This window comes from Miscanthus floridulus, chromosome 11 (assembly GCF_019320115.1).
Source record: "Miscanthus floridulus cultivar M001 chromosome 11, ASM1932011v1, whole genome shotgun sequence".
Lineage (NCBI taxonomy): Eukaryota > Viridiplantae > Streptophyta > Magnoliopsida > Poales > Poaceae > Miscanthus > Miscanthus floridulus.
Window position 1 is genome coordinate 51225029 of NC_089590.1, and position 24748 is coordinate 51249776.

The following is a 24748-nucleotide window of genomic DNA, read 5'->3' on the forward strand; positions in this document are numbered from 1 at the left end:
CTACCCGTGGCGCTAGTCGATTCCCACGCGCGGGCGTGATCAAAACACACGGTAGCCTGACAGATGAAGTATGGATGCGTGCACCTATTTTGACCGGTTGGCCGACGTCAGTTGCAGGCCGCGCCATCTGTTTTTTGCGCGCCCCACCGCGTGGGCCCCCAAGCCTGCGCTCGGTTTATCATGCGCTTGTCTGCGCCGCTCGGCGGCGCCCCAGCAGCTGCAGCAGGTTGTTGCGGCAGGTGGGTCCAATTGCAACATGTGCAACACCAGATCTACTTTTACAACATACAGATGAAACACTTATAACATAACCTGCAACGTACGTATGAAACACCTAAAACACTTGAAACATACGCTTGCAACATTCATGTATATGCAACATTCAAATCTAGTTTTGCCACATCCAGATGAAACACTTGCAATATACGTCTGATACACATGAAACATTTGGAACGTATACTTGAAACATAGGTGTATAGCTTATTGCAACATATGCAACATCCCGATGTACTTTTGGAACATCGATTTAAAACACCTGCAACATACCTCTGAAAGACTGAAACACCTGAAGCATACATTCATTTGCAACGTGCGTTTTCAGCGTAACACTCCTTGCTGCTTTGGTGAATGGAGGCTCGCCGGCGACGCGTGGAGATCACCGGTGTGCTCGCTAGCGGCGAGGAGCTCGCCGACAATGCGGAGCTGGGCGGAGGCGCACAGAGGGTAGGGTGGGGGCGCATGGGCGGTGGCAGCGCGGAAGGGTGGGTGGTGCGCGACAGGCGCAGAGGGTGGGTGGAGCGTTCAGACGATTGGACGGCCTGACCCAGTATTTCCGCTAGTTTATTGGTACCATGAGCATGGTTTCCATGCGTCGAGTTCTATATCGATTCTCTGGCTCCAAAGATGCCATATGCATTGAATGTTGAGGAGAGAAGCGGGAAAGTGGAATGATTAAATAGGTAATCTAAAGACTAGCGTCGTAAACTACCAGTAATTCTCAAATCTCTAGAGAAGAGAGAGAGAATCACATTGGACGACAGCCTGTGAACTGAGAGTTTTGACCTTCTGATTTTACTTAAGGCTCAAGACTTGGATAGAAGAGAGTGGCTAGTCATCTGCATGTATACGTATCTGCCTGCTCGTTGGAGCAGCCATATCTTCTCCCCTCCCCCCCTTGTAACTTGCACACTGCTCTGTGCTAGCTAACAGTGTTGCCGATGGCTAGAGCTGCACTGCTCCCCATTTGTTCGTTTCTGCTGTGCCTTGCATTGGCCGGCGGCACAGATGAAGCGAGGCAGACGGTTGGGGCGTACAAGCTTCAGAACAAGAAGGGGGACTTCTCCATCGTGGTCACCAACTGGGGAGCCACCCTGATGTCTGTCATTGTGCCTGACTCTAAAGGTATGGTTCCACCGCTTCCAAAGAAACCATTAACGTCTTGTGGTAATATACAGCGCTCGTAATGTAAACAAGTTGGCATACTTTCTTGCTTGCTGTAGGAAACCTGGTCGACATCGTCCTTGGGTATGACACTCCTGAAAAATATGTGGTAAGCTCACAAATATCTGTGTTTTGACAATTATAGGGCAGTAAATATGTGTTCCTCTGTTTTCAACAGAAATTAATACCAAAACATTACATGCATATTCCTCCTGGGTGAGTTTATGGTTGCAGTGTTGTGCCATTGTCACATGTGCAATCTGTTAGACAATACAATACTATGTACTATTTGTTCATAAAGACTATAGAAGGATAGACACAAAATGCTTATATAACTAATTCTAAGATCTAGATCCAACAAAATGTAGTGGTAAGCCGATGCAACTTAGAACAAAGCCTAATGTCCCGTTTGAGATGGCTTCTCCTCATGGCCTTGTTTGGCGACCGGAGCTGGCACCTGACTTTAGCCTAGGAAGCAGAGGAGCCGGAGAAGTCACGTTTAGATACTTTTGCCCATGTAGCACAAAAACAACACCTTTTCTATGGACCTTCTCTTGCTAAGAGTCATTTCTCGAGTTAGTGTTTGGCAAGGCGTCACGTGGAACCATAGAGAAGACACCGCTGAAGTTGTTCAAAGAGCTATACCAAAGGGCCTAAATCGGTTCTGACTTTTAGGGAATCTTATATACTGTAGTAGGAGACGGTTTTTCTCTTGAAATCACTAGAAAGATGATGATGTTAGAAAAACTAGCTTCATTGGCTCTGACTCTAAATTCTCCTGTTGGTGCAAAATGTTAGATTATGAACATGTTTAACCCATGAGACCCACTAGTCTAATCAGAAGAACACACTAAACACATGAATAGTTCTTTTCATTTGATCGAGATCAGCTCTAGACCCGGAACTAGCCCTAGTTTTTTTTTTTTTTTTTTTTTTTTTTTGCTAATAACCCAAACCTCGTTCTTGATTCGGATTCACTAAGTTAACTATGGATTAATCAGCACGCTTCTTCCGCCCTTGGAACTGTGTTCGGACGAGTAACAAATGTAATCGCCAATGGCAGCTTCGTTCTTGACGGAAAAACCATCCGTCTGAACAAAGACGGCACCACCACACTTCACGGTAACTAGTAAACTTTGCATTGGGAATTCATCTTACTTTCTTCAACCTCATGCATGAATATAACCACGATGCATATATGGCAAATTGTTCACTAGTTTGATCATGCTGCCAACCTAAATCACAAAGGTGGTCACAGGGGGTTCAACAGAGTCATTTGGACGGTGAAGGAGTACGTGCCCGGCGGTGACTCCCCATACATCACGCTCTACTATCACAGCTTCGACGGGGAGGAAGGTGAAAACCAACACACTAACCTCGCTGATATGTACGGCAACTCCAAGAAGTCAGTTGAGGTTAATTTGAACTCTGAACAGGGTGATAGATTCAGTTCAGTTTTACCAATGCTGTGCAACAAGCTGACGATACACATTACTTGTTTAAAATGCGATGACGATGCAAGTAAAGTAATGACTAATTTTGCAGGGTTCCCGGGGGACCTAGACGTGTACGTGACGTACCAACTGGGCACCCTGTACGAGCTGAGAACGCGGATGAACGCGACGGCGCTGAACAAGGCGACCCCGGTGAACCTGGTGAACCACGCGTACTGGAACTTGGCCGGCGACGGCAGCGGCGACGTCCTCGGCCATCTCATCAAGGTGTTCGCGTCGCGGTACACGCCCGTGGACGGCTCCTTCATCCCAACGGGGGAGATCGCGCCAGTCTCCGGCACGCCGTACGACCTGCGCGCGCTGACGCCTCTGGGCTCACGCCTCAGTCTCGTCTCCGGCGCCGGCATGGCCGGGTTCGACATCAACTACGCGGTGGACGGCGACGGGCTCCGGCAGATCGCGTACCTCCAGGACCCGGCGTCTGGGCGGGCGTTGAAGCTGTGGGCCAACCAGCCCGGGATGCAGCTCTACACCGGCAACTGGCTCAGGAACATCAAGGGCAAGGGCGGGAGGGTGTACCGGCAGTATGGCGCGGTGTGCCTGGAGACGCAGGCCTTCCCGGACGCCGTGAACCACGCCAACTTCCCGTCGGAGATCGTGAGGCCCGGCGTGGCGTACCAGCACGACATGCTGTTCAAGTTTTCTTTTTAAGGTCACTTCGATTAGCAGATGAGATCAGTCATCTCAAGCGAGCGTCTCTAATAACTTCAGCATACAAAGATGTAGCGTCGATGCTAAATGGAGTATTTGGCAACCCTAATGCTCCAACGTTGGTCTCCGTCCCGTGCCCGTGGCCTCACATGATCCACGTATTTTTTCACCACACAAATATCTAATATTTCCATCAAGTGGCCACTTGGACTTATCCTCTCCGATTTATCTCGTCTCTCTCCTCCGTTCTCCATTCAAAGCAACATGAAGAGGAAGGATATCGTGGAGCTTGTGCATCTCCTCCCTGTCTCGAACTCGCACAGCAAGCCGCCCCACGTGTGTCACGGCCATACCCCACCCGCTCTCTGCGCGCCGCCGAAAAGCTCCGCGCGCCCTACCGTCGGAGAGCCCCGTGTTGCCGGCGAGCTCCGTGCCACCGACATTCACGCGTCATCCCTGAGCTCTACGTGCGCTGCCGCCGGCGAGCCATGTGTTGCCGATGAGCTCCGCGCCACCCTAGATCCACACCACCGATGAGTTCCACACTGGCGACCTTTATGTCATCGAGCTTGGTCCCGGTGTCAAGCTCCGCGTCGACGAGCCTCGATTTGCCCAAGCAACAAGATGTTGTGCTAAAATCACATGTTGCAAGCGTATGTTTCAAGTGCTCCAGGTGTTTCATATGCATGTTGCAAGTGTTTCGTGTGGATGTTGCATATGTTGTCATGGCTATACATGTATGTTGCAAGTGTATTGTTCCAAATGTTTCAGCTGTTTCAGACGTATGTTGTTGCAAGTGTTTTATCTGGATGTTGCATATGTTTCACACATATGTTGCAAGTGTTTCATCTGGATGTTGCATATTTTTTTCAATGGCTACACGCATGTTTTCTTGGTATTTTCAGACGTATGTTGCAACTGTTTCAGTTGTTTTGGACGTATGTTGAAGTGTTTCGTCTAGATGTTGCAAGAGTAGATATGGTGTTGCACATGTTGCAATGGGACCAATCTGTTGTAGCCGCCTGCTGCAGCTGCTGGGCCCGCGTGCATGCGCGTGGGTGTGGAGGGGCCGCAAGCGGCAAGCGCAGGAAACGGTGCAAGCATAGATCGAGATGTGGCCCGCGTGGGCGTGCACAGGCACGGGAAACGGAGCGGCACGGGCCCCCACATGAAGCAGACGGAATGCGTACGTGGAGGCGTAGGCAAACACAGGGGTCCGGACGCTAGCTCCTATCCGGACACTAGCCCCAGTCCGGACGTTCGGGCGCTATCGTTTCCCATTTCGCAAAGACTGCGGCGTGTTCGGCTGGTACTTTTCTTGCTGTGGCAGTAGCAGCAGCCAGTTATAAAATCCTGCAGCAAAATCTATGGCAGCCACACCCACAGCCACAGCCACAGACCAACCTGCAGCCGAACGAGCTGTTGTATTTTAACTTAACAAGCAAACATACCCGCACATCACAAAACAAGACACGCAATTTGTTGTGCGGTGTTTGTGCCAATGATAGTGAACTAGCTATTTTAGTTAGATTTAATTGCGCTAGGCCAAACTTTAAATCAAACAAATTCTATGACCCATAATAAATGCTAGTGTAATAAAGAATTAATTTGATATAAGACTTGATAGGAGATTGACTCAAGTTAAATAGACGGCAATTGTTTGTATTTATAGTGAAATTAAGAAAGATGGAAGGCAAGCCACACACTCGCGTGCAGCGTGATGTGAATAGGCTCGGGTGGCGAAGCCATGGCATGAGTGATATAGCGTCGATAGAAGTTTTGTAGGTCCAAAATCAAAACAGGAATGATGAGAGTCAGTGGTGGAGGATTCGATATGACTAGGTAGGGCCTCAGCCATACCTTGATTTTGTGCATCTATCTTAGTTTTCTCTACTATTTTTTTCTATGCCTTCACACCATAAAATTGGGATGTGAGCTTTATTTATATAGTTGTGCCACACCTCAATTTATATCCATCGTCCGCCACTGGTGAGAGTGAGGGACAACAAAACGAGAGACGAAAGATGAGTGATGGATGGATGAGGGAGTGAGTGAGAGGTGGAAGAAAAAGGTCGCTCCTTAATATTAAAGTATGAAATATGGATATGTATGTGCCTTTTGTAGTTAATTAGAATAAGCAGGTTTTTGTTTCATCTTTTAAAAATAATCAAGTGTTCTGTGACCCTCTGGTATATCCAACTGTGTAGTAGGATTTATTAGGTGGGTCGAGCAACACGTCTGGCCAAGCTGTATATTTTTTTACAATAATGATTAGAGTTTATCGAAACAAAGGACAAATGTTTCTGGTCATTATGAGAGCTTCTAGTATTTATTATTTTTTTAACATGCCTGGTGAGAATTAAAATAAGGCCTCTTTTGATGCTTTAATTAATAATGGTAAGAGAAGACGTCTTTCTCTCTCTCTCTCTTTTACCTATTATTTCAGCCTATTACTATTTCATTGCTCATGTTGGAATAATATATGCATTGGTCGAAAGTAGGGGTGCATGGTGTCGATTCTCATTCGAGTTCACTCCTAGTTTATTGGTACCACGGGCATGGTTCTATGCGTCTCTGAGTTTTATATGAACCTCTGTACCAAAGATGCCGTATGCATTGACTCTTGAGGAGAGAAGCTGGAAAGTGCGGATGATCTTGAGACTAGCTGCCATGAACCAGTAAATTCTCAAATCTCTAGACAAAAAAACACGTATTTGGATGCCAACTTCTGAACGGAGAGTTTTGACCTTCTGATTTTACTCAAGGCTCAAGACTTCGATAGAAGAGAGTGTTTAGTCATCTGCAAGTGTACACATCTGCCTGTTCCTTCCACCAGCCATATCTTCTCCCCCTTGTAAACTTGCACACTGCTGTGTGTTTGCGAACAGTGTTGACCAATGGCTAGAGTTGCACCGCTCGCCAGTTCTTTGTTCCTGCTGTGCCTAGCATTGGCCAGCGGCACGGATGCTGCGAGGAAGACGGTTGGGGTGTACAAGCTCCAGAACAAGAAGGGAGACTTCTCCATCAAGGTCACCAACTGGGGAGCCACCCTCATGTCTGTCATTGTGCCTGACTCTAAAGGTATGGTTCCACTGCTTCCAGAGAAACCATTAGGCTTTTTTTTTTACATGAGAATAATTCCCAACCACACAGTTCCTTCATTAATTTACATAGCGTGGGAATGATTCTAGGCTGGGAACGGGCTAACCGAACGCCCCCTTAGGGCACGTTCGGATAGCACGGAATCAAGCCCAGGAATTGATCCGGCCAGGAATGTAGCTCTATTTTATACATCAAAGCAGCACCAGGAACAGTTCCGTCCAGGATTAAGTCTAAACGAACGGGCCCTTAATGTATTGTGATATACAGCGCTCGTAATGTAAACAAGTAGGCATGCTTTCTTGCTGTAGGAAACCTGGCCGACGTCGTCCTTGGGTATGACAAGCTTGCACAGTATGAGGTAAATATCTCTGTTTTGACAATTATATAGGCATAGAACAGTATATAGGTGTATTTGTTCCTCTACCTCCTGTTTTCAGCAGATGTTAATTGATGTCAAAACATTACGTATTCCTCTTGGGTTAGTTTGTCAGTTTGTGGTTCCAATGTTGTGCCGCTGTGATATGTGCAATGATCTGTAGTGGCAAGCGGGCGCAATACACAACGAAGCCTAAGTTAATCCTTTTTGTACTGCTCGAAAATCGAATCTCATTGTTGTTTCAGAATTCAGATTTTATATCACGAAGTTAACTCTATATGACCAGGACGCTTCTTCCGCCTTTGGAACCGTGGTCGGACGAGTAGCCAATAGAATCGCCAACGGCAGCTTCGTGCTCGATGGGAAAACCATCCGTCTGAACAAAGACGGCACCACCACACTTCACGGTAACTAATTTTGCACTGTTAATTCACTTACTTTCTTCAACCTCATGCGTGGATCACCATGCACGCTATGTATATTTGACCAATGATTCACTGGTTTGATCATGATGCCACCACATGTAAAATCACAAAGGTGGGCACAGGGGGTTCAACAGAGTCATCTGGACGGTGAAGGAGTACGTGCCCGGCGGTGACTCCCCATACATCACGCTCTACTATCACAGCTTCGACAGGGAGCAAGGTGAAAACCAATGAGAGCCTGTGTTCTTTCACGTGAATCTTCGTGACACGCTGACCTCGCTGATAGAAATCAATCCGAAGTCTGAATTCTCAACGGGGTGATAGATTCAGTTCAGTCGTCGTACCAATACGACAACGAGAGCTAACGATGCAGCTAGTAATATAATGATTTATTTTGCAGGGTTCCCGGGGGACCGTAGACGTGTACGTGACGTACCAGCTGTGCTGCAGAACGCGACGGCGCTGAACAAGGCGACGCCGGTGAACCTGGCGAACCACGCGTACTGGAACCTGGCCGGCGACGGCAGCGGCGACGCCCTCGGCCACCTCATCTGGGTGTTCGCGTCGCGGTACACGCCCGTGGACGCGTCCATGATCCCGACGGGGGAGATCGCCCCCGTCTCCGGCACGCCGTACGACCTGCGCGCGCCGACGGTCCTGGGCTCCCGCATCAAGCACGTCTCCGGCGCCGGCATGGCCGGGTTCGACATCAACTACGCGGTGGACGGGGACGGGTTCCGGTTCCGGTTCCGGCAGGTCGCGTACCTCCGGGACCCGGCGTCTGGGCGGGCGTTGGAGCTGTGGGCCAACCAGCCCGGGGTGCAGCTCTACACCAGCAACTGGCTCAACAACGTCAAGGGCAAGGGCGGCTGGGTGTACGGGCAGTACGGCACGGTGTGCCTGGAGACGCAGGCCTTCCCGGACGCCGTGCACCACCCCAACTTCCCGTCGGAGATTGTGAGGCCCGGCGGGGCGTACCAGCATGACATGCTGTTCAAGTTTTCCTTCTAACGCCCTCTTTGACCAGCAAATCAGATCAGCAGTGTCATATGAGTGAGTGAGCTTTAATAACATCAGCTTACCCAAAATGTAGTGTCGGTGCTAAATATGATGCTCCTTGCTCCTATTCCACAAAGACTTGGTATTTGAATCGAACTTAATTTGTTCTTTGCTAATTACAACAAGCAGTTTTTTTTGTTTCATCATCTAAAAGGCTAAAAGCACTCAAGGTTATTGTGATCCTTTGATATTGCTATATACAACTGTATTAGGTTTTACTAGCCCATCACCCCTTGTTCTAGGACCACCTAGAATTTTATGTTATATAAACACTAAATGTTTTGTGGATCCATTAAATTAAAATTGATTATCTTTATTTTCTTTCTTTCTATTCATTTCCTAATAAAATAACCATTTATTTAGATCCTCTATAATTGCTATTGGGCTATGGTAAATTTACCAATTACTCAATTTGCATTTTCATCTTTTAACTGCATCTCTTTGAACTTTAACATGACTTAATTATTAGATGAAACCAAAGATTAAATTTTATCAGCTTTTGTTGCATCTTTTTTTACATCTCAAATTTTATTTTAGCTTTCAACCTTTTCATCTTCTTAGTTGTAATCGTATTGTTCAAACTCACTTATTACATATTTTATTCAACTTATTTTATATATTTTATTAAAAAACTAGATTCTAGGCTGTAGACTATTTTTAGTTACTACGTTAGTATATACACAGACACAGTCATCCCATATTGTTCAAATCCGGCTTTGCATTTTTCTACACACCCATGACCGGTAAAATAAAATGTCTTACAAATATTTGCCTTACGCATTTTATTCTATCTCCATGTCGGTGATGCCATGCAAACGTCCAACTTCCATCTTCATCGTCAACATCATGAACAATGATCATCAACAGTGGAGAAACCCTAGCCTCCACCCTAAACCTCCTCTACGAACTTGGTCGGCTGCCACCTGCCGCCTCGGCCAGCGACGGCGCAGGTGGCGGCGGCGGGCAGCAGCGGCCGCCGCACTAGCCCTCTCCCTACTCCTTCCCCTTCCTCCTATGTTCCTCCCCATTCTTTTCCACATCCCCATCTTCTTCCCTCGGTCTGACACGAGCTCTGCTTAGAGTATGGTTGGGTCCACGCGAGGGATGGACTGATCCGCGCGCTGTTGGCTAGATCCTCTCGGACCCGGTGGGGGTCGACCGGAGCTCCGGCGGGCTTCCTGGCAGCGGTCCTCCATGGGCCCGGGCGGCCTAGGCGGCCGACAGCAGCCGCGCGCCTCCTGACCACCGTCTGCGGGCCAGCTACAGCCGTCGACGAGCATGGCCGCCAGTCCTATGGAGGTTCTTCAAGCGCAGGCGAACTCCCGACTCCAACCTCCTCTGGTTTCCCCAGCACAGGCGGCCGACCCACCATCTCGTCTCGGCACCGTCGCGAGGACCCGGCCGATGGCACAACCAGAGCCGGTGTGGGCGGATCCACCTTCCATTCGCCCAGATCTACCATCTCCCTCAAGCGTGGACGCAGACACGGAGGTCTAGGTGTGACAGGCGCTCGGTGGTCCGCTGGCTAGCAGGACATGTCCGTAGTCTAAGCAGTGAGGCGGCGACCGGCGCCTCATCCTCCCGGTGCAGCGCACCCTCCCCTGCTGTGCTCTCGAGAGGAGGAGCACCTACACGGGCATCTGCTCTCCTTGCTGCCCCCTCGGTCAGATTCTGGTGGTGATGCACTTCTGTGCCGGTGCCTCTTATGGCGGAGATGCTCTGTTCTGTCGGTGGCGGCGTGTGACATCCAGGCCCAGTTTGGAATTTGGCCCATAGTGGCCCATATGCAAGTTAATGAGATATTGTGGAGAGTTTAGTCCCACCTTGGTTGTTAAAGGTGAGATAGACCAACATATAATGCTTCTAGAGTCCATCCCATCATCCCCGGGTTAATCCTTTTACACAAAGCGAGGACGAAAGCGTAAGTGGGATGGTGGTAGGTGTGGTTTGCTCAGCGTGCAGAGTGGATCTGAGCCATTTGGACTCTAGGGCGTTACACGGTGGTTGACGCCCCCTCTGTCTAGGAGTGGACGTCTGCCGGTGCACGCCTCCCACCGTCGTGCCCGAGTACGACAGTGGCTCCATGCGATGTGGCAGGCGACCGACACCCTGAGGCTGGCGACATCACCCTGGTCTAGGCACGGACGACTGCCTGTGCGGGCCTCCCACCGACATGAGCGAGTCCACCAATGGCTCCACGAGGTGTGGCGGCACCGCCGCCTCATCTAGGTGCGGTTGACTGTAGATGCACGCCTCCCACCATCGTGGGCGAGTCCGAGAACCACTCCGCAAGGTGTGGAGGAGGCCGGCACCACCCTCGTCCAGGCATGGACGACTATCGGTGCACGCCTCCCATCGATGCGAGCGAGTCCATGAACAGCTCCACGAGGTGTGGAGGCATTCGGCACCACCCTCGTCCAGGTGTGGATAACTACCGGCCCACTAACGCAGGCAAGTCTTAGAACGGCTCCGTGAGGTGTGGAGGAAGCTGGCACCACCCCGTCCAGGTGTGGACAACTACCGGTGCACGCTTCCCGCCATAGCAGGCGAGTCCGACAATGACTCCACAAGGTGTGGCATTGACCGGCACCCCTCCTCCGTCTAGGCGGTGCGCGCCTCCCACCATCACGGGCGAGTATGGGGAACGGCTCTGCGAGGTGTGGCGAGGCATGGTCGCTCATTAGTGCATGCACCTCCATCTATCGTGGGTGGGTCAGCAGGAGTATTGGTGAAGGTTCTGGGCAAAAGCTTAGCTCAGGTGAGCCTGGGCCAGCGATGATGATCTCCTTCTTGAAGGCGTCACTATGGAACATCTTGCTGTCGCTTCTTCATGGTCGGCCCATTTCAACCCCTCAGCACAAAGCTCGGGCGAAAGCCTTGCCAAGCTCCTGTGGCATCACCTCTTGTTGCTTGGCTAACGATGATTACGTGACGGCATCATCCACCTCCCTAGCTGCATCATCGAAGAGCTCGCCTTGGTGTTGTAGTTTTCTTCTTCTCTATTTATTGTGTCTGTGGGCATGCCACAATCTAGCCCTTATGCTTGGGTTGCTGCTTTAGTTTTATGTTTTTGTACTTCTAATTAGGGCTCTGATTAGCTCCTAATTTATCCTTTGTATCCTAAACTTTTCTCCCGATCTTAATGATATATCCAAGCGAGGAAGCTCTCCCATCCGTAATTCACGTAAAAAATCATCAACATATGTGGCCAACAACACCACATTGATCATTATCGATGGTACTGAAGCTCCTTCATCTTCACTCCACCAAGCCACTTGATATCAATAATTATCTTTACTTGACTTGACCTTTTTGTAATGATATGATCCACTTCATAGCTTCACTTGGCTTTCATAGTCCACCGACCTTAGCCTTACTTGCTCTTCATCGTTGCCTCAGTCCATCGGCGCTAAGCCCTCTGCTTGCACTTCACCGCCTCGATGGTCCATTGTGTTTTGAGTCTCTAGCTTGCCCTTCACTCCTGCAACTAGGTCCTTCGCAGCCAAGCCTTACTTCAATCTTCACCATCTTGCCATATGAGACTATGTCAATTCCCATATTCAATAAACTCATTCTTATCTTCACTAATTGAGCGCAACACATGTACTTCCATATCTCCTCCATGGCGTTCATGTATTGCTCAACATAGCATGTGGACTAAATACCAACTCATCTCACATGAAACCCATAGTCCGGCTAATTGGGACTTTCAATCTTCCCTTTACAAAGATATGAAAATTGAGAGCTTTCAAGCTGGCACTTCACCTAGAACTAAGTTGCTGTAGACGGTAGTTAACAAACATTATAAACCATCAATGTAACATGTATAAAGGCACTGAATATAATCACCAACAAAGGTTTAGGGGGTTAACCAGAAGGTTCTAGAGGACTCCAGAGAACACCACACTTAAGCGGAGGGCGAGAGGCCGCTAGGTGGGGCTGGCTGATCTGGGGCCCCACCTGTCAGCCTCCGCCTCGCTACGTTGGTTCTCCTCCACCTTAAGGAATTGCATCTACGCCGTTTATTCAAGTCAGGTTTGATCCGATGGCTCAGGATTGACGCTTTGGCCTATATATACCAGCCCCTACCACCCCCCTGAGGCATAAGTCATTTGAGAAGATAGAAACTCTAATCATCCTCAGAGCTCCATATTCTAGGACATAGCTAGCTAGGCTAGGTCTAGAGGGAGGCAAGCAAGCTTCGCTTGGATTCCTGATCGTGTCAAGAGCGTGGCTTGGTATAGCTTTTGTACCCCTCTCTTTATATCTCTCATTACTTTTATATGTTTGCTATAATTGTTATGCCATTGTTCTTAATATAATTCATGTTTCTAGTTATAATGTTCATCATCTACTTTGATTATATGCTTAGTATAGTTAGATTATCATCATGTTCAAGCATAAGTTCATATAGCGCTCACTCTGAGGTACCATGGGTGAGTGGTCGACATTGTGTAAGCGTGGTGCTTATACGTTGTTTACCTGCAGATGCACCCTATATTCCGGGCCATATGGTAGATCGTGGATGTGACACTCCCGTTGAGTCCTTTGTAGTCCACTCTCCAAATATAGGATAAGTAGGATCTAGTTATGAAAGAAGACAAGCTCTATTCTTAATCTTCCTTAGTAATATCCCTTATATGTAGATATGAAGTTGATCTTAACCATGATTACTAAGTGTAATTGCACTAATCAACGTATGCTTTGACTTATAATTAAGAATGACTTAGGAATTATTCCTTTAATATTTGACTTAGCCATGCTAATGCCATAGAAAGGAGTGCTCTGAGTAATTAATTATCATTTATCATTACTTATCATATATATTTATCTCTTGACTTACCCCTGTTATGAATAGAAGTTTGGTTATGGTTTATTTCTCCATTATACATATAAGTTATCAATATATTCTAACTGTCCATCCTTCCCTGTGGTAAAAATATAAATAACAATACCTATAATAGTCCCGGATAAAGTGCTACAATGGTATATTATCTGTGTGTTTGTAGATTCTTTTCATTTATATATATTTTTTCTAGTCACATGCAATATTAAAGTACTTCTTAGTGTCATTCTAGAGGTGCCACTAGGTAGTACCAACAATCATTTCTGGCACCATCGCTAGGGATGACAACTTAGTAAAAGTGATGCTAAGGAATGTCAACAACATAGGGTGACTACTTAAAACAAGTGACACGTTAATAAATACCAACAGTTGATAACTTGGCTTGGACTTTGTTAAGATTTGGATAAGCACCACAAAATCCGACTTGATAATGGTAACTCCCTGTACATGTGTGTTCAAATGGTTTGGCTTCAAGTTTGCACACACGCATAAATATGGAATTTGTTGGTGGGTTACCACTATTAAGTGATGTTAAGGTATACAAGATAGAAATATATCTTCGTAGCATGTATACCACATTGAATCCATCCTTAGCATAATGATTTGCATGGTCCGCGGACTTAAAAATACTAGATCAATAAACTTGTTAAGTGATTCACTATAGGTCTATACCGGCCACATGGACACTTTATCCAACGTGGTATTGCCACTGTGACTATGTCGGTCACTTTGCATTATCGAGTCGGCAATGACCCTATCGTTGGACGTAGAGGTCGACATCGGGGATCCCATGCATGTGGTGCCCCTACTAACACAATGGCAACGTTAAGTCGGATAAATTATCCACATGAATGGTATGGATCTACGGTGTATCATTTAATAAATTTAGTGATACAGAAATGTATTTTTAAAGTTCATGAACCTAAATGGCTTCTCTTAACAAGTTTGGAGAGCCCTCATACATTTAACTCAAAAAATATATGAAAATGGTTGAGTTAAAGAAAAAACACTCTTATTCGCCCTTGTCACACCAGGTTGTAGGCCATGTTTGGATGTACTTATTGAGCAACTTCTCATTAGAAAAAACCCAACACAAACCAAACTTGAAAATGGTTAGTTCGGCAGGGCTTTGACTCATCCTAAAATGGTTGACTCTGGCTCCTCTTATGAAGCAGCTTCTCTGGTGAAGCTAAAACCGTTTGAAAACATTGGCCAAAAATAGCTACAGTGATAGTTTGGTTACAAGGGCATGTTTGACACGACTCTAGCTTTGGCTCCAGCTCCAACATTAGTTTAGATAAAGGAGCCGAATGAGCCGAGCCAAACATCTCAAGATGAGGAGCCATTTCTTGGTGCATACAAGAGAAGTCGGAGCCATTTTTTCTAGATGTCAAAACTATAATTTGTGGTTCCTCTCTCTAACTCTGTCTCCTATGAAGAAGCACATAAGGAGGAGCCACTGTGAGAAGGCAAGAGAAGCTACGTTCTGGTTCCTTAGTATAAAAACCACTCCAATTTCTTTGAACTTCTTGCAAAGAACTATTCTGGTACACCATTTAACCTAGTTTCACAATAAAAAACGCTAGGAAGTAGAGAGCAGAGCCGTGCTGAATAGGGCCTTAGGAGAGCTCATTCCCCAGTCACTTCTCACTGCAAATCGGAGAAGCCCAGAAGTCAAGCGGAGGCTTATGTTTTGGCTTCTTCATCTTCCGCCCCTCCCGCGCCACCCCCATGGCTCCTCATTGTGCCATCCGTCCGCCCCACCCCCGTGACCCATCAACCTTTTCTTTTACCATTCAGGCGTTCACACAGCGTGTGCTATCTCTCCCTCTCCCATGCGGCAATTGACCACCGACGCGCCATGTGCCCAGGCCTTCATCGCTCCCTTTGAGGCCTTCATCGCGTCCTTTGCTGGCGATGAGCATCCGCCACGCTAGGTATGCGCACCCTTACTCTTTCGTTCCCATTCCTACTCTGTGAAATGGGGCACCCAAACCCTAATTTAAGTTATTTGGCTATTTGTATTCGGATCCAATCTAATTACAAGTGTATACATGCCTACAAACTTTGATTTTTTTACAAATCCATTATTGGATTCGCCCCTGCCCCAAACCCTAATTTAAGCTATTTGTATTTGGATCTGAACTAATTGCCAGCATATACATGTGTTGCACCTACTAACTTCTATTTTTTTTTTTTGCAAAAATTATCGCCACCCATGTCCTATACTGGGTCTACCCCTATTAACTAGTCGCAAGTTTTGCAATTTTAGGTAACATTTTTCCCCTTCTGGGTAGGTTTGGAAACTTCTTGTATTCTCATTGGTGAAAATAGTTTTGGGACTCCGAGGACCTAAATTCTGTGAATCAATTGTAAAAGGTGTATGTCGATGTTTGATCACCGATAGCCTGCCATGGGGTCCCTGGGGCAGTATGTTTGGGCTTTAGCATATGCGGAACTCGACAGTTAACGCAAGAGACAATCAATTTATCCTGGTTCGGACCCTTGATCTTTGATCGAGTAATAGCCCTATGTCCAGTCGGCGTTAGCCTTTGTGTTGGATTGATCGTAAAGTGTTGTGTCATACAATTGTTCTCTCCCCAGGATCCCTGCCCTCCTTTATATAGTTAGGAGGTCAGAATCCTAGTCGGTTTACAATAGGAGTTCCTAGTAGGATTACAGAATAATACTACTACTAAGATTACAGGGAAAGAATCCTAGTTAGACTAGATCTTCTCCCTTCCTTACGGGGTATCCCATGGGTCCCGCATCGATAAGCCCCCGAGCACTTCATGGTTGAGTTCTGGAAGCCTCGTCTTGTTCCTTCAAGTCTTGTCGAGCAGGAACAAGCGTCGTTCGAGTGCTTTCTTGAGCGAAACCGTGTAGCGCTTCGTGAGATCTTCGCATGGTGTGTACCTTTTTGAAGAAAAAGGTACTCCCATTTGGGTGTAGCCCCCGAGCCTCTTGCTATTTGGAACAAGGAGCTAGAGGATCTTGTCTTGAAACTGCTCTATTTCTTCGTTGAAGGTCAAAAAGAACTCGGATATGGCTCGTTCTGGGTTCTTTTTGTCTTAAGGTCTTGAAGTGGTCTGCCTTGAAGAAGCCTTTTGAGTGATGTGCGTTTTAAGGAAAAAGTGCACTCAATGAGTGTAGCCCCCGAGCCTCTTGCTATTTGGAACAAAAAGTTGGAGGGTCCTGAATCTTTGTTTGAAAAATTCCTGTTCTAAAGAAGTCTTTTGAGTGATGTGCGCTTTTTTAAAAAAAAGTGCACTCACTGAGTGTAGCCCCCGAGCCTCTTGCTACTTGGAACAAAAAGTTGGAGGGTCTTGAACCGCTGTCTTGAAGAATTTGAGTGATGTGCGCTTTTTTGGAAGAAAAAGTGCACTCACTGAGTGTAGCCCCCGAGCCTCTTGCTATTTGGAATAAGGAGCTAGAGGGTCTTGATTATTGAAAACCTTTTCTGTTGCCCCCCCGAGCACATTTCTGGGTTCTTTTATTCAAAAAGAACTCGATACAGGGTCTTGGCATATTCTCTGGTAGTTTGCTTTTTGTCAGGTGTAGCTGCATGGTGGTAGTTGAGTATAAATGCTGTTTGTTCACAAGATGTACAGTGTTGGTATATTCTTTCGAATATGCTCGCTTTCGGGTACTGTTCCTTCACTTTTGAGTCCTCCATTATTGAGTTCTGTCTTTTCACTGTGTCCTTTGTTAGGCTTGTTTTGTTGGTGCTCCTGGTCCATGTGCACCGCTCCTCCAGCCTATAAATACCCTCCTAGAGTGTTGTCTTGATTCATTGAGCGTTTTGTTGCTTATTCTGAAGTCTCTGTAGTCATGAATATGGTAGTTTGTGAAATAGATCAGCCCCTGGGCATATTTTGTAGTCCTTGTGTGTCTTGCCGTAGCTGGGGGGAGTCTTGTGATAGAGATTAGAGGTAGGCTAATCCTGCAGCAGTAATGTACCAGGATGTACGTGGCGATAGTTGGAGGAAGTCTTGTGATATGGGCTTCGTTCCTTCATCTGGCAGTTCTAGGTTGATTCTCGCCGCCTGCCCTGAGACTGTCCGGTGCAAATCAACACCATATCCAACATCACATTGGACTTGGGTAGACAGATGCCTGCCGGCCTTCTTTGCTCCATGTTGTCCCACTGTGCTACTGATCTCTGCCTTGGATGCACTGTGTCCGTCCTTTGAAGAAAACAGAGTAGCCGAGGGCGATTTGTCCTACTGAGTAGCAATTTAGAACACATAGTCATTTCAGAGCCTAGCTGTGTCTGGGTTCCTCTTTTCTACCTTGCTTGTCGTAGTGCCGAGTTTGTTGGGTCTTGCAAGATGTGTAATCTTCTATTTTTTTGAAACCATTCATAATGGAAAAAATCTTGTCTTCTAAGATGTAATTCTTTATTTTCCTGATGTCCCGGTTGTTGATGAGATTTCCGAGTTCTTTCTGTAAGGATCGGGTTGTTGCGCTCCTTATGAGGTAACCCTTCTTTGCTTTATTGTTGATGAGTTCTTTTTGTGGTAATATGATAACTCCACCGTGGTGCTGGATGGATAAGTCTGAAATCTGCCTGTTGAACTGTACCGTTGTGTGGGTTTGAGCCGTCCGTTATTTTAGCTGCGTCATTAAATGGACCGTTGCGTCCTCATGCCATGTTAAAACGGGCCTGGTGGGCTGTGTTTTTACCGGTGTAAAATCTATTTAAAGGCCTTTCTCCTCCTTTTCCTTGGTACCCTGCCTTTGCCTTGAAACCCTAGCCTTCAAAACTCCGCCGTCGCCATTGCCGCCGTTATCTGAGCGCTGCCGTCTGAGCCTCATCTTTCCCTAGTTCCTTTTTGCTTCCACTAGTACATGGGTAGGAAGAAAAACTGCGAGCAAGTCCCAGGCAACCTTTGTGGATGAGGAGTCATCACTTTCTGTTATCGAGAACCAAGAGTTCATGGCCATGAGGGCTGCCCAGAAGGTTTGGCTGGCTCTGACAACGACTGAAGACCAGCTTCGCGAGCTTGTTGGCGATGGTCTGATCCAGAGCAAGGACATTGCTAAATGGAGGGCTCCGGGCGAGCATCGGGTCCCCACTCTAGGTCCTGGTGAGATTATTCTTTTCGTCTCCTTTATCCATGCTGGACTTTGCCTCACGGCTTCTGCTTTTCTTCATCAGTTTCTCGGCTATTTTGGGATTAGCCTGAACCATCTTGCTCCCAATGCTGTTCTCTATCTTTCTGTCTTTGTTCATCTCTGTGAAACCTTCCTTGGAATTCCTTCTTCTCTTTCCCTCTTTCGTTACTTCTTTCGTCTGAAGCGTTCTTGGTGGCTGCAGGATTCAATTTCGCCAAGGTTTTAGAAGTAAATTCTTTGACTATGACCTCGTTGATTCTATAAGAGATTGGCATGTTGACTAGTTTTATGCTGCCAACTTGATTCCTCCTCTTTTTGTTCACTCTGGATCTGGTCCCTTGGTTAATGACCGATGGGAAAAGAACCTGGTGACGACTGCTGAGCTCTAGACGATCAAGCCTTTTCTCGAGAAGATTTGCACTTTGAAACAGCAAGGCTTGACCAGCTTTGGGATTATTTCAAGTTTTCTTCGTCGCCGAGTTTAACCTTTGAAGGAGCACGAACATTATGGTTTTGAGTACTCTGGGGCAGAGGACCCTTCTCGTATGGTCCCTGCACTTGAGTTGACCGACGAGGAGGTGCTCGAGCATCTCTAGAAGATGCTGAAAGGAGTAAGCATCGTTCCGCTTGCTGTCCTTGAGTATAGCACTAAGAACCCGCCCCCTGCTGTGAGTTGTTCTTTTCTTTATGTGGGTACTTTTGATTCTCTTTCGTTGTATCCACTTTTGCTTAATCTTCCTTGTCTTGTTGTTTTACTCTTTTATAGGAATTGGGCATAATTTTGCTGATCCAATTCCCCTTGATGATCTCCCTGCAAATGTGGATGCTAGAGGTAGTCTTGCTGGGGCGTCCTTGACCAGTAAGTTTCAAACTACCATGATGTTTCCTGGTGTTTCTTCCATATTTTTTGATGTATATGAAGAGTATGTTCCTCGTCTAGTTCCTCGAGCTCCTCGTACTTTCGGAAAGAGGGGGCGAGCGGATAGTTCTTCTTCTGCTCCATCTACTGCCAAGAAGTCTCACCAGTTGAGTACTCGTCCAGGTACTCCAGTCGTAGCTAGCATGCTCTTAGGTGAGCATATTAATACGCTCTATCCTTTTGGTGTTTGTTTTTATCTTTGACTGAGTACTTTTGTCCTCTTTTCAGCTAGAGCTATGGTGGCCTTGGTCGAGAGTGAGGAGGAAGAGGATGAAGATGCGGCCCTTGTTACGCGTCGGTTAGTTCTTTTCTTGTTTCCCAGTTGTTGAACCCCTCCTTTGTTTTGACTTTGGTCTTGATTTCTTTGTAGTAAGCGGTTGTCGGGTACCAGTTCTTCTAGGGTTCCGGCACCGAGTTCTTCTGTAGCTTTGGTATCGAGTTCCTCTGTAGCTCCGTTATCGAGTTCTTCTAGGGCTCCAGTACCGGCTACGCCGCTTCTGTCGCAGGGTGGCGGTGATGTTTTTGCCGCTGTGGTTCCTCCTGCGAGGTCCTCTGTTGGTCTTCTAAAGAAGAAGATAGCTGAGTAAGTGATTCCTTATTATGCTTCTTTGCTTCTCTTTTCGTTTTTCCCTGACTCATATTCTTATCGTCGATTTTTCTTATCATCTTGCAGACCCTCGCCTTCCCTTAACCTTCCATCGACTTCTTCTCAGTCCTCTAACCTGCCTCTACGTGCTAAGTCTCAGGACTTGGAATGTTCAGTCGGTGAGGTGGCTATGAGGGAAGCTGGTTCCCCTGCCGCCGTTGATCCTGTTGCTCCGGAGGTGACCGTGGCTGTGGCAGTGGGTACTTCTGAGGAGTTAGTCAGGGCTTCCTAGGATATGGCCCTAGTTTTGCCCTCTTTGTCTACGCTGGCTTCACCTTCTCCTCTTCTTGCCTCCGGTGGCTCGCCTTTGGCTGATGATGTGGTGCAGCAGTTTGATGCCACTCATCGATTGTCGGAGCTAACCGCTGCCCGAGGAAGCTTGTCGACCCTCGCGACTTCTTTTGAGGAAAGGCTCCAGGTAAGTTTTTCTATAGTTCTTTCTTTGGATGTTCGTTTTTCTTCTGTCCTTATGTCTTGTTTTTCTTTGTCTCTTTTTGCTCAGTCTTTTTCTCATGATCATACCGGCTTCTTTTTCTTGTCTAAAAATGAGAAAAAGTTGTCTTCTGAGGTGAGTACCCTGAAGGCAGAGCTTGACCTCTGTCGGGCCGAGTTGGAGACTGAGCGTCAGACACAGCAGAATGAGGAGAAGGCTCTTCATGCCCGGGTAGTTGAGGTGGAAAAGCAGAGGGATGCAGCTGCCTAGGAGGCCTCAAAAAATGTGGAGGCCATGAAGAAAGAGTGCCATGATATCACAAGTTCTTTTTTTTGCTTTCCTTTGTATTCAAATTTGCCTTTCTGCTGACTTGTTCTTTCTCTCTCTAGCTTGCCTCTGACTCTCAGTCTCACCATCGTGCCCCTGGATAAATGGTGATATGTTGGATTTAGATTCATCTGAAGACCTAACGTCGGGTGCTTCTGGGAGGACCAATGGTGATCGAGGACGGCGAATCATGAACACTTCTCGAGCGTGAGTTGTTCTGTCATCAGCATTGGTTTCTGTACTGTCGGAATTGTTGATAACTTCAGTAGAGGCTTCTAGGTCGTAGATCGAGTCTCCTTCTTGGTAGGGTAGAGTTGTTGTTGTCGTATCGTCGACTAGTTGGGTGCCGCCATCCTCAGGAACGGAACCTGGCTAGTGGACGATGCAGTCTTGAGATGTTATAGTTAAGATGAGACCTTCCTGGGCTCCTTTCAGTGGCATTCTAAGCACGGGATTGGTGGATCCTTCGGGCCATGTCTGATAAGATGTTGCCGTGTTGTGGAGTCCGAACAGAAAATGACCCGACTTCTTTAAAGTGCTCTGAGTGTACTCCGAGTTGTATCCTTGATAGGTTGACATCGTGCCTCGGAGCCTTGTCGGAAAAGAACTCGGTTTTTTGAAAGAACTTGGATAAGACTCCGTCTCGGAAGCGGAACTTGAGTTTGAATCGGATGCGTGAAGTCGCGGAATCTGAGTTGGATTGGACCTCACGAGCTGCGCGAATCTTCCGGCAAGCTGATCTGTCGTTGTCGCCGAAATGGAAAAGTCCTGATGATGATCTGAATCTCCGAGGAGACGGCCTTGGAGCTTGCCATCGTCGCCTGCCTTGCAGATCTACGAATCGAAGATGAAGGTTGATCCTTTTGAGAAGATCATGTTGTCGAGGTCCATCGAGCTCTTGGATGCAAAGTCGCCGAAAGCCCCTACCTGGCGCGCCAGCTGTCGATGTTTGATCACCGATAGCCTGCCACGGGGGTCCCCGGGGCAGTATGTTCGGGCTTCAGCGTATGCAGAACTCGACGGTTAACGCAAGAGACAGTCGATTTATCTTGGTTCGGACCCTCGATCTTTGATCGAGTAATAGCCCTACGTCCAGTCGGCGTTAGCCTTTGCGTTGGATTGATCGTAAAGTGTTGTGTCGTACAATTGTTCTCTCCCCAGGATCCCTGCCCTACTTTATATAGTCAAGAGGTCAGAATCCTAGTCGGTTTACAATGGGAGTTCCTAGTAGAATTATAGAATAATAATACTACTAAGATTACAAGGAAAGAATCCTAGTTAGACTAGATCTTCTCCCTTCCTTGCGGGGTATCCCGTGGATCCCGCACCGACAGTGTAGCTATTTGGTGTGTGAAGAAATGGAATGCAACAAGGATGAGGCCCAAAGGGCGAAGGGTATTGCCAAGAAGAAGTTCGAAGCAAGAGACTTGCAGGGTGCTAGGAACCTCGACTGTTGACTAAGACAATTGATGTCTTCCTTGGTTGACCTGCCATTTTGAAGTAATCGAAAAGAGATTAACATTTGCTAGTTTTATAGATTTCCTTCTACTGCTTTTGACTATCACCTTTTTTACATAGAAGAGATACAATGGGGCAAGTCATTCAGAAGTCAGCTGCTTAGCAACTTATATGGTGTAATTAGCAGGCTCTGGCATGAATTTTGTTGTGATATGTTACTTGGTAACTCTAGATGTGGGTGTACTAATGTGAAGCTCATGTTGCAGTTTTTATGGTCAGTGTTGACATCTGTGATCTGTCTTGTCTTGAGAGTGGATCTATTGCCATTTTGCGAATTCAAATGCTAACTGAACTCGTGCCCATTTTTTGGTTCTGTTATTTTCATAACACCCATATGTTGTATGTGAATACTCCCTCCGTCCACATATAGTAGGCGCAACTCCAAAAACACTAAGACCAAGGAGCTCGTTAATCACTGCGCGTTTCTAGGCCTTCGATTTCGCCTCCAAATTACTGCGTCCCATGATTTTTCGTCACGCACCGTTAAGCAGAGACTCGCCCGCGTTTCTAAGACTCTCCCTTAGATTTCACCTTCAAGTTACTGCAGCCCACGATTTTCCGTCACACGCAGTTAAGCAGAGACTCACCCCGCGTGCATCCGCAAATCTTTTGCACGGTCATATATGTTGCATGCAGCCATGCGCAGAGGCGCTTTGTATTTGAGTACGGGAAAAAAATATGGTTACGCCTACTATGGGCGTGATTGGTTGCCCTGCTCACGCCGTCCAAGACCCATCCGGTATCACTCGGTGTATTGCGGCCATGTTTGGTTCCTCTGCTAGCACCTTTCGCCTGCATCCTTTCGTTTATCTATCCTCCTCCACCCCGCACGCCTCCGTCTTCTCAATATTCACTTCCCTCTTCATACAGGACGGCTTAATTCACGCATGGTGCAGGACCTATGTGTCAGACACCCAAAACTTTGATGCATGCATGCAACCAAATATGACCTCATCTCGTACTGAACTAACAACAAAGACAACCAAACACGACCACTTACACGAGCTCAACCTGACTTCTTTGGTTCTGCACAGCCTAGCCATCCTGGCTCGAGGCTTGCTCTGCAACCAATCATGCCCTGTATGTGGACGGAGGGAGTATGTGATAAACTACTAGCATGGCTTCACTCAGTTAATCTCATAAATTCCAGCTTAATGCGGCGTACTGTATGGCCAGTTTGTGCTCTCCTTTTTTTTAGGTGCAGCTTGTTCTCGTTTTTTACAGTTTGTATTCTCTTTTGGAAGGAAAACGTCTTGCTATCTTTTTTTCCCCTCTTTTCCTCAGTTTCTGTCTTCAGAAATGTTCCATAAAAGTAGACTAAATAAACTTCAAGCGATTTGCAGGAGCAAGCATAGTCATGTAGCTCACTGACCACTGCATATGAGTATATGACCTTCTCAAGCTCATGAAGGTACTAGAAATCGGAGCATTTCTGCCATATTTGCTCTAGTTGTGCATCTTACTCTCAAACCCTACAAATTTCATGGATGTCTTCATTCATCAATCATTGAATCCTCTGAAGACGATACCAGTGATCGTCATGTGGTCATCTCACTGTAATCACAGTGCTGCAGTAAACATTCATCTCTGCCTTTAGTCCTGCACCTGCCTTCCCCTTACCTCTAGCAATTAGTGCAAATTTACCAGATTAAGATTTCGTTTTTGCTTGCGCATTCATGCATCTTGACCTTTGTTTTGCAGTATGGTTACAAATCCTGAAGCTGGTAGTAACTAGTTTTTCCTTTTAACTCTTTTGTTACAGAGAACAGATACTTGGACGCCTCAAGAACTGCTCCCAGGCTCCTATAGTCCTAAGTGAGGCCAAAGATCTCAAAGTCAAAGTACGGTGTAGGGCAGGGCCAGCCCTGCACCAGGCCGTGATCCCTGTCCCTCTGTGTTTCAGGATTTCAGCAGTCGTTGATTCTAGGAGTGGCCTTTAGGATTTGAACAGGGATTGAATTTGCCGTCAGTCCTTTTGGCCTCCTTTTGGTGAGACATCAGACACAGGAAGGACCCCGAACCCCCATGTATCTATAGATAAAATTAGAACGCAGCCTGAGTGTGGCGATCTCGGCCGGTAGGAAAGGAGCTGCCGGCGTGTACGCGTGGCGGTGAGCACGGCAGAGCCGCCTCGAGCAGAAGAGAGCTCGTGAGGAAGAAGAGAAAGAGGATTTGGTCTGTTGTTTTTCGCTGTCCTCCCATCCACCCACACCGCGAGCGAGTCTCATAACATTGCAGATACATGGGCTGAGCCCAGACGCGCCAAGCGGCCCACATGCCGGCTTACAGGCCCAACAGAGGAACTAAGCAAAATAGACAAACACTACTCAAGGCCCAGTACTGAGTTGATCACACTGAGAAAGTATCTGGAGTA

At 47.1% G+C, this 24748-nt stretch overlaps 1 protein-coding gene and 1 pseudogene across 1 annotated transcript; both read left to right on the forward strand.

Moving 5' to 3' along the window:
- Positions 1-1217: 1217 nt before the first annotated feature.
- On the forward strand, positions 1218-3718 carry LOC136494510 (uncharacterized). Its single transcript, XM_066490666.1, has 5 exons — positions 1218-1401; positions 1500-1549; positions 2442-2562; positions 2689-2796; positions 2986-3718. The coding sequence occupies exons 1-5, from the start codon at positions 1218-1220 to the stop codon at positions 3603-3605; spliced, it is 1083 nt and encodes a 360-aa protein (XP_066346763.1). The 3' UTR covers positions 3606-3718.
- A 2784-nt stretch (positions 3719-6502) lies between these two features.
- On the forward strand, positions 6503-8519 carry LOC136494467 (uncharacterized; annotated as a pseudogene).
- Positions 8520-24748: the final 16229 nt, after the last annotated feature.

What these genes read in the sequence shown, in the direction of transcription:
- LOC136494510 (XM_066490666.1), top strand. Translation starts at nt 1,218, where the DNA reads ATGGCTAGAGCTGCACTGCTCCCCATTTGTTCGTTTCTGCTGTGCCTT. An exon ending in ACACTCCTGAAAAATATGTG is followed by an intron (nt 1,550 to 2,441) that starts GTAAGCTCACAA and finishes TGGATTAATCAG; the next exon opens with CACGCTTCTTCCGCCCTTGG. An exon ending in CAGCTTCGACGGGGAGGAAG is followed by an intron (nt 2,797 to 2,985) that starts GTGAAAACCAAC and finishes CTAATTTTGCAG; the next exon opens with GGTTCCCGGGGGACCTAGAC.